This window comes from Phoenix dactylifera, chromosome 17 (genome assembly GCF_009389715.1).
Source record: "Phoenix dactylifera cultivar Barhee BC4 chromosome 17, palm_55x_up_171113_PBpolish2nd_filt_p, whole genome shotgun sequence".
Lineage (NCBI taxonomy): Eukaryota > Viridiplantae > Streptophyta > Magnoliopsida > Arecales > Arecaceae > Phoenix > Phoenix dactylifera.
In genome coordinates, this window is record NC_052408.1 from 635321 (window position 1) to 651068 (window position 15748).

Genomic DNA, 15748 nt, shown 5'->3' on the forward strand with positions numbered 1-15748 from the left:
GAAATAAGGCTTTGATTCCATCGGAATGGCCTAGATTCGAAATATGCGGATGTCGATTAAATGTGGAGACCGGATGCCTCCCATCTGGTTTGTCCGGTGGAGTCGCTATCTGGTCTGTCGCTACTTAGATGGTGCTGGTATGACGTACTCACATCGAGATAGAGCTGCCACGCTGTTGGAGCTCTGCTACGGATGGAGAGGATATGAGTAAAAAATGTTCAGATTGTATCGAACACTCTCCAAAGAGAAGGGGCCCAGTAAGTACTGCTATGCAAGTGTGGTTCTTCTCACCTCACTCCTTCCTTCCTTCTTTTTTTTTCCTAAGCCAAAAAAAAAAAAAAAAAAAAGCCCTCTTGCCCAACTTCCATCTCCACATACGCAGTTCAAACTCCAAGACCTCATCCACCTATTTCATTTTTTGGTACAACCCATTAACCTATATCTAACCCACCGTTCGTACTATTTTTGGGCGGAGGTCCCAATATCGCGTACCTGCTACAAACTCCAGGACCACAGCTTCGCTCCCCAGTCCCCGCCGAACTCGAGAATCTCGAGGCAAAACCCCACATCACCACCGTCCAAAAAGTCGAGTAATTCGAGTTCCCTCGCCGGCCTCCTCTTCTCGCATAAAAACGCTATCGAGCAGTGAGCGTCTCGTAAAGGAGTTCCTTCTCTCTCTCTCTCGTGGAGATGGAGACCATGGCGGCGGCGATAGGGGTGTCGGTGCCGGTGCTGCGCTTCTTGCTCTGCTTTGTGTCGACGATTCCGGTGAGCTTCGCGTGGAGGCTGGTTCCGGGAACCCTACCGAAGCATCTCTATGCCGCGGTCACTGGGGCGGTTCTCTCGTATCTCTCCTTCGGTTTCTCCTCCAACCTCCACTTCCTCATCCCCATGGGGCTGGCGTACGCCTCCATGCGCCTGTTCCGACGCCACTGCGGCATCATCACCTTCTTCATTGGGTTTGGCTACCTCATCGGATGGTAATTGGCCTTGGATTATGTTTTGTTTTCTTAGGTTTCTTTTTTTAGCTGGATTTGCTGTTTTCTTCGTAGAAGTCTTTTGTGATGCCAAGTTTTGATTTTTTTAATGCAAAATTGGATGAATTGAAAGATTCATGTGGAAAATTTCTTGGTAGGTTGTTTTGGCTTGCATGCAGGAGTGCTCGAAAATGATTGTTTTCATGTTTTTTCTTAGACTTTTTGCTGGATTTGCCGTTGTTTTTCTTCGTAGAGGCCTTTTGTGGTGCGAGCTTTTGTTTTTTATGCGAAATTGGATGAGATGATTATGTGGAAAATTGCTTGGTAGGTTGTTTTGGCTTGCATGCAGGAGTGCTCTAAAATGATTATTTTTAGTTCTTGACAAATTGAAGGTCATACTCGTAGCAAAGTGTCGAAGGTACTTGAGCTCTGAAGTGTCATTGAAGTGCTGATTCTTTATATTTTCCATTCAATGGTAATTTATCTATTCCAGATCTCGAAGTTATGTTGGTGTCTTGGAGGATGGGATGAATTGTGATAAAGCGTGGTGATGAATAGAAATTTATGGTGTTGTGTGTAACTTGAGAAGCAGGATTCTCTTACGTGGTGTGAAATGTCATATTGGCAGGCAGGTGGGGTCATACTGATCTTTCATGCTAAATGGGAAAATATCATTGTCTTGATTAAAAGCATTCAGCTGTATGCCATCATAGCATTCATTTATGATATTTTTCTTTTTAACAAGACCCAGGTGGTTAGTTGGATGCTATAAATTCAAGCGTATCTCTACTAGCTAAAGACGATTCCTATTTTGAAGATTTCTTATTGTGTGTCCTAGAGCTACTTGGTGAAGTTGTCACTTTTGTTGAACTTCCATACACCGATTGATTGTACGCTTGCTGTTCTCAACTGGGCCTCTGAATCTCCTCTGGTTTCACCAATCAGTGAGCTTTGCGAGTCGAAGTCATTTCCGGAAAGACACAATCAGAGGAGCTCTCATGCGTGGATATTCTTGATTTAGGCTCTTCTGCGTATATCAAGAAGTTGACAGTTTTAATCTTCTAACCATCTAATTTGCAATGATTTACAGCATTAATACTGCATAGAAGTTGTCGGTTTGTTGCTGATATTGGTATAGTAGCTCAATCTTATATAATCAGTAGAGAGGATAGACTAGTGTAGTCTGACCCTGTTCAAAGGAAACAATAAAAAAATAAGGAAAAAAGATGAATAATTCTAACATGTGAACTAAGTAGGCCTCTTTTAACTGAATGTAGACTTTAATTTTGAGTGGAACTTGTGATATTACTGGAGATACTAATGCCAAAAATGTCAATAATAGTTAAATTTAGGTACCTCTGAGCAATGGTTTTTTCTTTCTTCCTAATTGTTGACTCTTTTTGATGGTTGCTCAATATAAAAGGGATTAAGTGTCAAGTGTTAAAAGAATACTTCTAAACATTTATATTTGAATGCACTGTTTCAATATTTCATATGATTCAATAAGATTCGCCACATTCATTTCAGACTTCATTTATGCATGTATATCAACTTCATGTTAGTGCTCTACTTCATCATCTGTTGTAGTGATATCTAGTAGAGGATACAATTTGGCTCATCAGACTACGTCATTTGGATAATATGGATGGCCAAAACTGGAGATTTTCTTAGCAATGCACTGCTAACATTTTGTAGTCCAGTGACATTTATAATTTGACCATATTGAAATGACATATCTCTCTGCTTCGATGGTCTTTAGCTCATTCTAATCAATTGCAATAAAATTTGTTTTCTAGAATGACAAGTTTCTTGTACTCATCCTTTCTTATGGCCCACGTGCTGAAACTTGCTATTTCCTAACCTCAGCTTATATTTGATCATCCTAAAATGCTATTATAATCTCTTTATGGAACTTGGAAACAACAAAGTCTTCGAACTTATGGAAGCTGCAAGAACATTATACTCGCTGCAGTGACATCTAGGTCCTCTTACAATCCTTGCTTGTTATCAGTGAAATCCTTTGTGAATAAGGATAGTTAGAATTTATATACTTGATGAGGAACTGCTGTATTTTGTACAAATATAAATATTGATACTGGATATCATTGTTTGGTTATGACTCCGTTAGGAGTTTAGTAGTAAGATGCATATGCTAATACTACCAAAATCTTTTTATGATAGTGATGTTAGCAAGCTGCAGGGTGATCTAAGTTTGATGACTCCTTGATGAGTGCCGGTTTTGCTCTTCCTTCCCATTAACCCCATAATGACTTTACTGACATGACTAACTTCAAAATGCATTATTGCCTTTACATAGATCTCTTCCTTCATCTAACATCATTCATAAGGACAGCTTACTTATTTTGGAGACCTAAATTTGAACACCAAATTGTGAAACTTATCCTATGCTTTTCTAGTGAATCTTATTCAATTCTTAGTCCAGATCAAACCAGTAGAATGCTAGTGCTGTCCAACAGGCATTGCTGAAGTAGAGGATTTACATGATGTAGGGGTGAGGGTGAAGTGAAATTATGTAGTAAATTATGTAGTAGATGCAAGCATGAAATCTGAAGAGACAAGTAGCATTTCGTTACTGGAGATAATGGTCAAGTTGTGCTGGACTTTACAATCAGAATTTCTTACAAGAAGGTAGGGTAGAATAACGCTAACATGTGATATAAGGCAAGTTCAATGCAAAGGTTAGGTAAAAGACAGCAAACAACACAATGGATGTTGAAGTTTGAAATGGAGTTGATGATGGGACATTATTAGATTCATGCAGTCAGTATCATACCTAAAGAAGCCCTAATCAGAAAGAAAGACAGTAGGTGCTAAATAAGAGTGTTTGACGATAAGTCAGAAAAGAATGCACTAAAGATTGAAGGACTACCGACAAACCCATACATGTGCACTATCCAATGGCTAGACTGTGGTGTTGCATGGACATGGACACAGGAGTCAAATTCGGACATGTATCCAAGTATCTGACTCAACAAGAGGAAAAAATAGAGAGACGGGGATATGTAGGATATATATAGATAATTATATATACACACACACACACACACACACACACACTCACTCTCTTCTAATTAGAAAACATTGTGTGTATTTCTTATCCTACTAACTTCTAATGTCAAAATGAGAGGTTTTAACTCACTGTTGGTAGAGTCCAGCTCTCCACAATACTAAAAGCAAAAAACTTTATATGTATCCAAGTATCTGATATGTATCCGCTTTGGATACATGTCCAACATGGTGGTCTATTCTCAGGTACTAAGCCCTTAATCCCATCGTGAGTGAAATATTGAAGCCCAGATGAATTTGCACTAAGCCCAGGTTCATATGGTAATTAATAAAGTGGCCCTGATTTGAGGATGTTTCAGCCTGACAGAAAACCTAAACTTTGGAAAGTTTGGATTTTAGTATCGTTGGGCCAGCTTTAACTCGGTTCATGTTCAAGGTTTCAATCCAGTTACAAATTGAGCGTACACCTTCCCCAACCCATTGGCATATGGGTATAATTTAGTCTTATATGATGGATTAGAGACCATTATGAGATAAAAATGAGACATGTACATGTTAAATTAAGTTTGAACAAGGTAATGGTCCCCAAATATTGATTTATGATAGCTGAAAATAAAGGAAATAGACTAAAAGCCAGCCAAAATAGCTTAAATATAGCAAAAATGCCTATACCGTGACATGGTAATTGGAAATGAAAGAGGATTAGTTTGTTCGGGGGGTCTTTTTGTTCATGAATTTTGGAGATGGTGCCTTACTTTGTGTTAGCATGAGATATCCAATGTAATTTAAAATGCATTCATAACAATTGTACTATTGTAGGTTAATAATTTAATTTAATTAGGGTGTTCAAGGGAGAACAAAGGTTAGCGGGTTCTGCTCATGAGAACTGGAGGTCTCCCCCTTTTTTTGTGAGATCTCTCTCTATCATTATCGTCCACTCTTGCTCTCTTCTATCTTGCACTTTCTTTGAACCATAGAGATGGTTGGAATGGTGAACTTGAAGCTCTCAAAGCTTCCCCTTGAATCGAAGAAATGGACAGAAGGATCTGATGGCCTTGTCAGCATAACAAGTGCTAGAAGCTTTAAGACACAAAATATGTGGTTGCTCTAGCTTGAAACTAAGGCAATTTTCTGCTGACTATGCTGTTGTCTTCATGCTCCAGCTTGAAACTAAGGCAACTGTCGCTGACTATGTTGTTCTCAAATGTGGTGAAGAGAGACTTGGAATTGCATGAGGGAGATGGATGCCTGTATAACATTACGGAAAGTGCAGAGGTTGAAATGTGGTCAAAAGATGTTGAAGCCTGTATAACATTCCTGAAAGTGCTGTTGAGCATTGTGTATAGCTTATCAAAGAACTCCACCTAGTTGCTGAATTCTGATGGTTTATTGCCTATCAGCTGAATAGATATGGGTTTCAGAGCCTCCTTATCAGTATGCACCAAACACCAAATAGAATTCAGAACCTATCCTCTAACCTTTTGGTGATAGGTTACACCTAACATTCTTGACAGAGAATATCTCATTGCGTGTTTTATTTTTTGATTTAGACTAATGATGAGTATCTTCCATGTTAACCAGATTTCCTACTGTAGTTCTTGGGAGTTTTAGCAACAGTGACATATCGATGAATTTGAAGCTTTAACATAAAAAAAAAGTTAAGGATCGATTTCCTTGGTGAATTCATGTTTTTTAAAGAAATCCAATATTATGTTATTGCAAGAGTTACACCCATGGAGCATGACAATAGACTTGAGGTGTGTGCTAATATTAACCCAGACCAGGGTGATTTGGATCAGGTTGCAGCAGGTTCCAAGGCCAAACATTCTGGCTCGTGCATTGTCCATCCTTGACTCAAGTGTAATTTTTCCTGCTATTTAACCCTTTGGTTTGGTTTTGACCATTTCTTGTTGGCGAGGGGGGTAGATGAAGAGGATAGCATATGTTTTGATGGGTGGTAGAACATTTAGGTGGTGGTAACAATGCAGGTGGTGGTGTTGTTGGAAGGGTTGTGTAGAGACAATGGTATTGAGGGCTTTGTTGATGGTGGTGGTGTTGGAAGGGGCAGGAAAATGCAACAATTTTGGCAAAGAGATAGAGATAGACATAGAAAGAGAGAAGTGAGGCTGTTAGGATTGCAAAAAGTGGTGGTGTTGGTGCTCTGAAGTACAAGAAGGCAAGGGAAGGATGGAGTGAGAGAGAGATGGGAAAGTAGGAGAGGGAGGAGCAAAATTCTCGCCTGATCTCTGGTGATTGGATCTAGGTGAGAAAATAAATGAAAGAGATAGTATATCTGTAAGCATAGCTAGAAATATAATTTTTCCAACTATTTGGGTCGGCTTTCTGAATCCTCAGTCACAATCATATATATAAACATAATAAATATTTTTTATATGTTTTAATGATAGGTGGCTATCTAGTCAGGCCATGGTAGTTCTCACCTCGCAGTAAGCTTTGACACAGCCTGTATCCTTATTGGACACTCAATTCCCGAGCTAGCTTGGCCCTATAAGCCAAAGATTCTTGCCCAAACCCTAGTGTTGGCAAAAACACTGCTAGGTGACTTGGCTGTCTAGGCTCTTAGAGAGCCTAGACAACCTAGATAGTGGTCAACTAGGCACTCATATGCATGTTTGCCACATGAATAATGATAACAATCTTTTGTTTATATGCTTACTATTATTTTTTTAAAGTTGCTACCTGTGCTCACAGTTAATTCTTTTTTTTCCTTAGGTGATTTGTTTAATCACTTATTTTCTTTCCTACATTCTGTGTAGCCATGTGTACTACATGAGTGGGGATGCATGGAAGGAAGGAGGCATTGACGCAACTGGTAGTAAACTTGTTTAAAGTATCATTGTGTATTGCAGTGGATTGACTTTGAAAAGTAAAACTGCTCATTTATTTCTAGCTTTACTTCATGCATGCAGGCAACTTGACATATACTATGTGCAGATAGTTAATTTTATCGGGCAAATTTACAGGCTATTTAATGCCATAGATTTTGGACTCTTAAATCTATTTGTGGACATTATTTGGGCCTGAGGAATCACCCCAGATATTGTATGTGATTGTTTTTAGAAGTATAGATTTTTGCCCCCTTCACCAATTTTCATCATATAAATCTAAGTAAATTTATATTGTATACATATTTGAAATTATTTTAGATCCCTATCTATCATGGACCTGGTCTTGCAGACAAGCTCTACAGTAGAATTCCAAGGCTCTAGCTGCTGAGTTATTGTAGCATGAACTCACATCTAGTTATCTTGAGACATTGTTTTCCTTAAGGAAAACATATTTTATATCTGTGGTAGTCACTATTCATTTTGATATAAAGCAGCTCCTTGACTGTCCAGTGTTTTTATTGATTAAGCTTTTAATATAGTAACACTGTAGATGAATTTAGTGTTACCTTGGAAACGGATTGCTAGTAGTTTTCCATGATCACTAATGCAGAGAGTACATGTCTATTATGATTTATTAAGTGTGAAAGGAAGGAAAGATACATATGGACCAAAAATAAGAAGGCTGAGTATGGTCAACAGAGTGCCCTAGAACACCCTACCAACAACCTTATGCTGAACAACTTATCATGATCTCTTTCTCATCTTTCCAACTTGGGCAATCCAACTTTCTTTCTGTATATTGTTTTAAGTAAATGATCTTGACCATCAGTCAGCTTGTAATGATTAATGATCTAAGCACTATGATCCATAAAGTGGTAAATAATACTATGCTCTTGCTGCTATCTGCATTCAGTTAGTCCTTACTCTGCTTTGATCATTGTCAATGGATGAGCACCTGATACATAGTTTTACCCATGCTGTAAAAACCTGATAGCTTTTGCTCTGCTAGTCTCAGCATTCAAAGCACACCCATACAATAACAAATAAAATAAGAATCATCGATGATATTATCCGTTGTCATCCTAACTGCTGAAATTTTCATTTAGTATGGAATTATTAAACTTTGCACAAGTATACTTCAAGTTCAAATTTCAGTTCCTTATTATCAGTTTTGTGAATAGTTCTATGTCTAGATACAAAGAAAACTAACTTGCATCGTGTGCCATGTCTTGTTTGATTTTGAGCGTCCTTCTAGAATGAGGACTTTCTACTTTGTGTCAGTTCCAACATGTTCCTGTCTCAAATGCACCATTCAATTTCATCTTTCCTAAAGTTAGTCATGGTAAATAGTTGAAAAGTCATGTTTGCTTGCTCCTAAAATAATGCAGGTAATGTAAAAGTCCTCTAATTTGCTGCATAATTATGAAAAAGAAAGAAGCTTCCCGTTTTGATGCACATTGGGCTGTAGGCTCTTGTTAGAGTAGATTGGGCTTGATCCATGCAAACTTTTTCCCAGTTGCGAAGTCCCAAAGTACAATTAACCAGACTGTGATTTTCTTAAGGTGCACTTCGATAAGTTAGCTCAAGGAAGAAGCTGAACTAGCCTTAGCACGAATGTAGGATAAAGGACATCAAAAAACTGAAATTGGGGATGCAAGTAAGAGAAATTTTAGAAATTCCTCTTCCTTTCCATGGATTTAAACATTAAAGAGGACACTCTTGAGAGGGTTTTCACTCTCAAGAATAAGAGATTTCTTATTCTCTTGTTTCACATCGAAGGTTCTTACCTCTTGGCACCATGCAAACCCCTATTATGCAATTCAAAGAGCAGTAATATGAAGAGGAGGTATACCTTTTCACATCTCTCCAAAAAGGATTACATCCCTTTATAAAAAGATGCAACCAAAAGGTGTATGTGTCTAAGATGCATCTCTTGAATGATTTCCCCTGAAAATCCACTGTATCCCAAGAGATATGTCCTTCAAGGAATGACACAAGGAATTCATTCGATAATTTGTTTCCCCCCTTTCGACTGCCCACTAGATGACTTTTTGCCAACCGGCAAGGAGATGGTATCAAAATGAATTCCATGGGCTGCTTCTATCCAATGCAAGGAATTTAAGGGGGAGAGGAACTATCTCCTACCAAAAAGTGGGGTAACGGGAAAGAAATTCATGCATGAAGGAGTTAAGATATGAAACGGAGAGGTGCATGTTCAGAGAATAAAACTAATAGAGGAGTCTCATTAGTAAATATACTCCTAATAGAAGCAAGCATATTTAATAGATTTCCCTACCCCTGTCTTTCTCAATGAATAAGAGGGAGACAGATATTTTTCAGTTGACTCAGGGATAAAAATTCATGATGGAATGAACGGTTTGGTGAATAGGGGACTGAGGAAAGGTCTGAGAATGAGAAAGTCATGTTATAGCTGCTATCCTGATACATGTCTTTGCTAACTAGAAGTCTAGAATACCCTACTTATTTCATGTACATCCAGCTTAATAGCAACTAATTGCTTTCATGTTTGCATGTTGTAGGAGCTTTAATGGTGTTGACTCTTAAAGTCATTTCATGTGCAATAAATTACAGCGATGGGCTACTAAAAGAAGAAGGATTGCGTGATGCACAAAAACAATATCGATTAATTCATTGCCCCTCAATAATTGAATATATTGGTTACTGTCTTTGCTGTGGCAGTCACCATGCAGGACCAGTATATGAAATAAAGGATTATCTTGATTGGACAGAAGACAAGGGGGTAAGTGAAGAATGCCATTTTCTTGTATGCATGTGGATGTAGACTTCTGTGTTTCCCTGCAGGATTAAATTATTTAATTTTATCATTTCTTGTTCCAGATTTGGGTGCATTCGAATGACAGACCATTGCCATCACCTTATGGTGCTACATTGCGTGCTTTAGTTCAAGCTGCAGTATGTATGGGACTATACTTATACTTGGTACCACAGTATCCACTTTCTCGGTTTAATGAGCCCATATATTATGAGTGGGGTTTCTGGCAACGGCTGAGATACCAATACATGTCTGGATTTACTGCCCGTTGGAAATACTATTTTATTTGGTCAATCTCAGAGGCTTCAATCATCATTTCTGGTCTGGGTTTCACTGGGTGGTCAGACTCCTCACATTCTAAACCTCAGTGGGACCGTGCAAAAAATGTTGATATTCTTGGTGTGGAGATTGCCACGAGTGCAGTTCAGCTACCACTTGTATGGAACATACAAGTCAGCACCTGGCTACGTTACTGTAAGTTTATATTCTGTATCCTGCCCGTATTATTGCATGTGCTTATTAGATTCCCTGCCCTTAATTTGAATGAGGAACTGAAAGCCTGTGTGAAGTTGTGCAAATTGGAGTCTGAGGGTGTATTCCGGGAAGTTCAATTGTTCTACGGCAGTTGTATGTCTGGGTTTCATCCACCTTTTGCTGATTGTTGCCTGTGCATGCAAGTATTCTTGTGAAAGATAATATTATTTGCACATGCATGTGTCCGAAGGCATCTATGCATGCCAGTGTGGTTTATTGCATGGCTTCAGTCATGGATGATGTTAAATGAAACAGGTTAATTTTATTGTCGAGTCCTGAAATGTTGGCTTTTGCACTGACAACTGCTACTTTCAATTGCTTTAGTGAACAAATGAACAGTTAATGAAGCCAAATACTTGGATGTTTCTATTTATGGTTTCAAGGACTTGTATAGATCAATAACATCAGAAACTTTTGTGTATGCTGGATCTTCACTTGTTTATCATGTTGCTGAGTGTTTATTGGTCTAGTTTAATGCAATTATGGTGGTAGAATTTACAAGCGGAAGTCCTTAAAGTGTATGCACAACTTTTTAATCCAATGGGTGAATAATGAATGCTAGTTTGCTCTTTTATTTGCCTTGTGATTGTTTTATATATTTAGAGTAACTTACGAAACTCTCCCTGAGGTTTACATTTACTACACTTACACTCGATAGTTTGTGAAACCTATACTTGCACCCAGTTAAATTAATGGCGTTAGTGAAACTGTTTACCTCATGTGAAAAATTGCATGTTTTCTGATGTCCTTGAGTCGCTGTTATGTCACTTAATCCTATTTTGGTCATTTTTTAAATTTTCTGATGTCGCAATTGGTTCCCATTTAAGGTCAATGGCTTGACTAACATTTTGTTAAGTTATGGGTTAAAGTGTTACACAAAAATAAACCTCACGGGGTAAGCATAGGTTTTTCAAACTATCGGATGTAAGTGTAATTTACCCCTAATCTCGGGGTTTTTTTTGTAATTTACTCTATATTTTAATGTCAATTACTAATATGTTGGTCAACAATATTTGGTCTAATCCTTTTTCTCCCTATAACCTGCCTTTGAAGTTTGCACCATTTAAAAGTTTGTAATGGTCAGATGATTGTCTGAATGAACATGCAATCTGAGATGTCATTTTTATTTTAGATGTATATGAAAGGCTTATTCAGAAAGGGAAAAAACCTGGATTCCTTCAGTTGCTGGCTACGCAGACTGTCAGTGCTGTTTGGCATGTGAGTATAAAGTTATCTTTCCACTCCTAAAGATATCTCAATGTGGTCATTTCATTTGAAGTGTCTTTCTTATAAAAAATTACACTATATGAATAATTTGTGGGCTATCTAGTTTTACATTTGTTTTACTGGAATAAGTTTTATGCAAATTTAAGCCTTATAAAGGACCAATAATTCCTTTAGATGTTCTTTATATATTTATAACACAGAAAATATTGTTTGATTGTATATTATTCTTGACTGTTGAATATTTTAATCTCGGTGTAGACATGAATCTGATCCATGATTAGTCCACTATGCAGAAATTTTTCTTGTGTACATGAAAGAATAGTCCTAAAATCTGAAAATTTTCATTCAATATAATACAGCGAGATTGTGTCTAATTGTTGCATGGTCAGTATGCATTCTTGCCAGTAGAGGTGCATAATGTTTAAATACTTTTCGTTCCCTATCCATTCTATCTATGGGTATCATGATAAGCTTTCTCCTTGCTAGGCTAGTCGCAATTTTTTGAGCTATGATCTTATCTGTACTTGTCCTTCTTGATCTATTTTACTGTTGTCATTTGGAACTTGAGAGAAGCTAGAAAAAAAGAAAAGGTCTTGAAGTACTTCCGTGCTTCATTCTCTTCCACATATCATGTCCCAAATCAAGGTCCGCTGTACCGGATCCGGTAGGCGTACCGGTTGCCTACCGGACCGGTACGGGCCGGTTCGTACTGTGCTCCGGGCGGTACGAACCGGGAAGCTCTTCCCCGCCGGAACCGGGGAAGAAGAAGAGAACCAGAGAGAGCGCGGGGAAGAGAGGGAGGGAGCCCACCTTCGGCCGCCATCGGAGAGCCGCGGAGAGGCGTCGGAGGCCGGTGGGGGGCAGCGGGGCCCGGCGGGGGACGGGGAAACCCGCGGGGGCGCTGCGGAGGCCGCGGCCGCGTTTTTTAATTTAGGGATTTTAAGTGAAGTCGGCAAATCGGTTGCCGACTTCACTTAAAAATCCCCAAATTAAAAAATTTGGGGATTTTTAAGTGAAGTCGGCAACCGATTTGCCGACTTCACTTAAACTCCCCAAATTTAAAACCGCGGCCGCGTTCCCTGTTTCTTTCGAAACAGTGGACGCGGCCGCGGCCTCGGCCTCCGCAGCGCCCCCGTTTTGAAACAGGGGATGCGGCCGCGGCCTCGGCCTCCGCAGCGCCCCCGCGGGTTCCCCCGTCCCCCGCCGGGCTCCGCCGCCCCCCACCGGCCTCCGACGCCCCTCCGCGGCTCTCCGATGGCGGCCGAAAATGGGCTCCCTCCCTTTCTTCCCCGCGCTCTCTTTTTTTCTCCTCGTCTTCTTCGTCTCCGGCAAGGAACCGGCCTGTACCGGTTTCCACGGCTCTGGCGTACCGGTAGCTGGCCGGACCGGTTTGTACCGGCCCATACCGGCCGGTACGGGCCGGTTCAGCATACGCTGTCCCAAATAGTATAAAATATAAGTTTCTTCAATATCAGTAAGTTACTCATGCATCTTATTACCTTATGGCAATAGGGATTGTATCCTGGATACATGATATTTTTTGTTCAATCGGCATTGATGATCGCTGGTTCACGAGGTATTCATCTCAAACTTAGCTATTCTACCCGCCTTTATGTATGGTTTTTGAACTTTCTATCCACTTTGGTGATGTGTTTTCTTTCTTATGTTTGAGCAGTAATCTACAGATGGCAGCAAGCTATTTCCCCCAGGAACACTTTGCTTAGAAAGATAATGGCATTTACCAATTTTGCCTACACGCTACTTGTTCTTAACTATTCCTGCATTGGCTTCTTGGTCAGTTCCCATCTTATGTGGCTTTTTTCTACATATTTATTCTATGAAAATGCACGTGCTTTCCTAAATCCATTTCACCGGGTGTTCAGTCATGAAAATCAATTTTTTATCTGGTAGCAGCAATTTACTTTACAGAGCTTCTCCACCTTTTGTTCATCATTTTGAAGTTTTATTGATCTGCTTGGTTATGCGGTGCCATTTTGCTTTTCTTTGGAATATTAACTGCACCAGTTGCATGTGCCCATTTACAAACAGTTTCCAGGACCCATGCACGAGTATGTACACACGCGCAAAAGAAGAAGAATAAGAAGGAACAAATATTTGCACTGTAGTCTAGTATATAAATTGTCCCAGGCCTATGATATAGAGTTTGTATGTGTTGTTCTTTTATTTTTTATTTTCAGAAAGGAGGGAAAACCTACCCAAACTTTTTTGGAGTAATGAAAAATGGATACAATCAGAACAGAAAAGAACATAGAAGTCCTCTGCTAGAGGAGACTTAACAGCTGTCCAGCAGAACTAGATTAAACACGAGTTGAGTACTCCTTCCATGTGGAGGAAGCCATCAATAGCTTTTTGAGAAACCAGAACTTCCCCAGAATTTCAGTTTAATGTAACTGAGCTACAAAATTGATCAGGTCCAACCTATAGAGTTCCTCTAGAAACTCCAGAACTTAAAACACTGTGGTTTTGCTTTGAATTTGTTCCAAACTGGGGCACTGAATCTAACTTATAAGGTTGAGTTCAATGGGCTTATGAGGTAGGTAAATTTGTGAACGTTTATTATTTCTTTAGATGTTAGGAAGCATTTTCTTTAAACTAAACTTACATATTCTGAATATTGAGAAAACATTGAAGCATGGCAACATCAAGTTCCAAAAAGGTTAGAGGAAGGTGAGTTTTTTATTTATGTTGGTTTGGGTATCTAAAACTCATATCTCATATGCATTTGGATTGTCATCTGTTAGAATGTCACTAAAAAAATAAATACAGTACTTTTTAAAGATGTTTCTAACAATAGATCTTTCTAAAAAATAAATTTTAGTTATTGTAGAGCAGAATTACTGTAGTAATACATTGAAAGGTCTTGAAAAACATAATAATATTTGAATGATGCCTAGGTTAGTTTATTGCTTATATATTTTTTTTTATTTGTAATTTTATTGACATCTTCGTTTTTTTCCTCGACCAAAACTGCTGAAAGTGGTCAAAACCAACGTTGTGAAAAATTGATCTTATGCTTTTTGGTTAAAATCGACCCAAGTTAGCAAAACAGAAACTTAGCTTCTGTTCTCCTGTTCTAGATCTAAACCTCATCAGAAGCTGGAATGTTACTTTCTCTTGATTGAATGACTAGCATATTTTTTGAAGTCATTTCTCATATTACACTGCTTGTATCAAAAAAACAGACCATATACATCTGATACCTTTGATTTTCTTTCAGGTACTAAGCATGCAAGAAACTGTTGCTGCCTACAGGAGTGTATATTTTGTCGGTACCATTGTTCCTATTGTGATTATCCTACTGGGCCATATAATCAAACCAGCCAGACCTGTCAGGCCTAAAACTCAGAAAAGCCAGTGAGGCAAGACTTATATGCCTTTTCCAACTTTGCTGGAAAGAGGTGGAAGAATATTGCAGCCTCTTATCCGTGGCTTTTTCCCGTTCATAGTCTTTCATTTCTCTGAATTACGAAGTGATCTTCACGTTGATTTGAGTGTAGCATGCTTCCTTGGATCCCTGCTTTTGTGTAAGCTTATAACCTTAGTTAAGGGATGCATAAGCCTATTCGGTCATCTTTGCTGATTCTGTGACATTTTTTCTGTGAATGTCTGGCCAACTTGCTCATGCGACCTCTGAGATGGCACATGCAGCTTGAAGTTGTCAGATGTGATATATGCTATTTTTCTCCTAGATAAAGGTAAATAAATGTTTTTCACGTCTACCTAAATGCAAGATACCTCCTTCACGTTTGTTTGAAACTTTGTGTTAAACAAGCATCCTTATCCTAAACTTTGGAGGCTATTCTTTCGATATGATGATATAAAGGATGTTCTGGTGCATGAGGCTCCGGTAAGGTTTGGAGAGTGTCAGATATATGTGGCCTTGTCTCTGCTTGCGGAAAGGCATTCTTTCTATGATCATATGCCAAAAAAAAAGAAAAGAAAATAAAGAAAGAAAAGTGGGGGCAATCTCCTAACTGACCAGAAATCAGATTGCAGGTAACTGTCAACCTGCAAATCATTTTGTTTGTGCTGCCAAATTAGTGAAGCATCTTTGTGAACCCTCCATCTCCAAAGAGAAATAGAACAAATGTGCTTGGATGAACGATAATCTTGGCACATCATGATGTTAATGCTCTTTGAAATTCAAATCATCACTTAATAATGGCGAGTGCTTGTGCAATGAAATCTCTTGCATAAAACAATAATTTGTGAAATTGACAATTTGCCAAATTTATGTTTTCTCTGTCATTCGTATTTCCCATCTCAGATTCTTTTGACATTAACTCAATACTGAAAGCTCAACTGGTACAATATATTTA

General features: G+C 38.8%; 1 protein-coding gene across 1 annotated transcript; it reads left to right on the plus strand.

The window, feature by feature from the left end:
- Window positions 1-485: 485 nt before the first annotated feature.
- LOC103715071 (lysophospholipid acyltransferase 1-like) lies at window positions 486-15185 on the plus strand. Its single transcript, XM_039114689.1, has 8 exons — window positions 486-980; window positions 6782-6837; window positions 9394-9614; window positions 9713-10121; window positions 11314-11399; window positions 12921-12984; window positions 13084-13202; window positions 14647-15185. Exons 1-8 carry the CDS (start codon window positions 691-693, stop codon window positions 14785-14787), a joined length of 1386 nt encoding a protein of 461 aa, XP_038970617.1. The 5' UTR covers window positions 486-690; the 3' UTR covers window positions 14788-15185.
- The last annotated feature ends 563 nt before the right edge of the window (window positions 15186-15748 follow it).

Bases quoted from the DNA above. Each gene is read 5' to 3' on its own strand.
- LOC103715071 (XM_039114689.1), top strand. From the start codon at position 691: ATGGAGACCATGGCGGCGGCGATAGGGGTGTCGGTGCCGGTGCTGCGC. The intron at 9,615-9,712 runs GTAAGTGAAGAA...TTCTTGTTCCAG, and splicing joins ATTGGACAGAAGACAAGGGG to ATTTGGGTGCATTCGAATGA. The intron at 13,203-14,646 runs GTCAGTTCCCAT...ATTTTCTTTCAG, and splicing joins ATTCCTGCATTGGCTTCTTG to GTACTAAGCATGCAAGAAAC.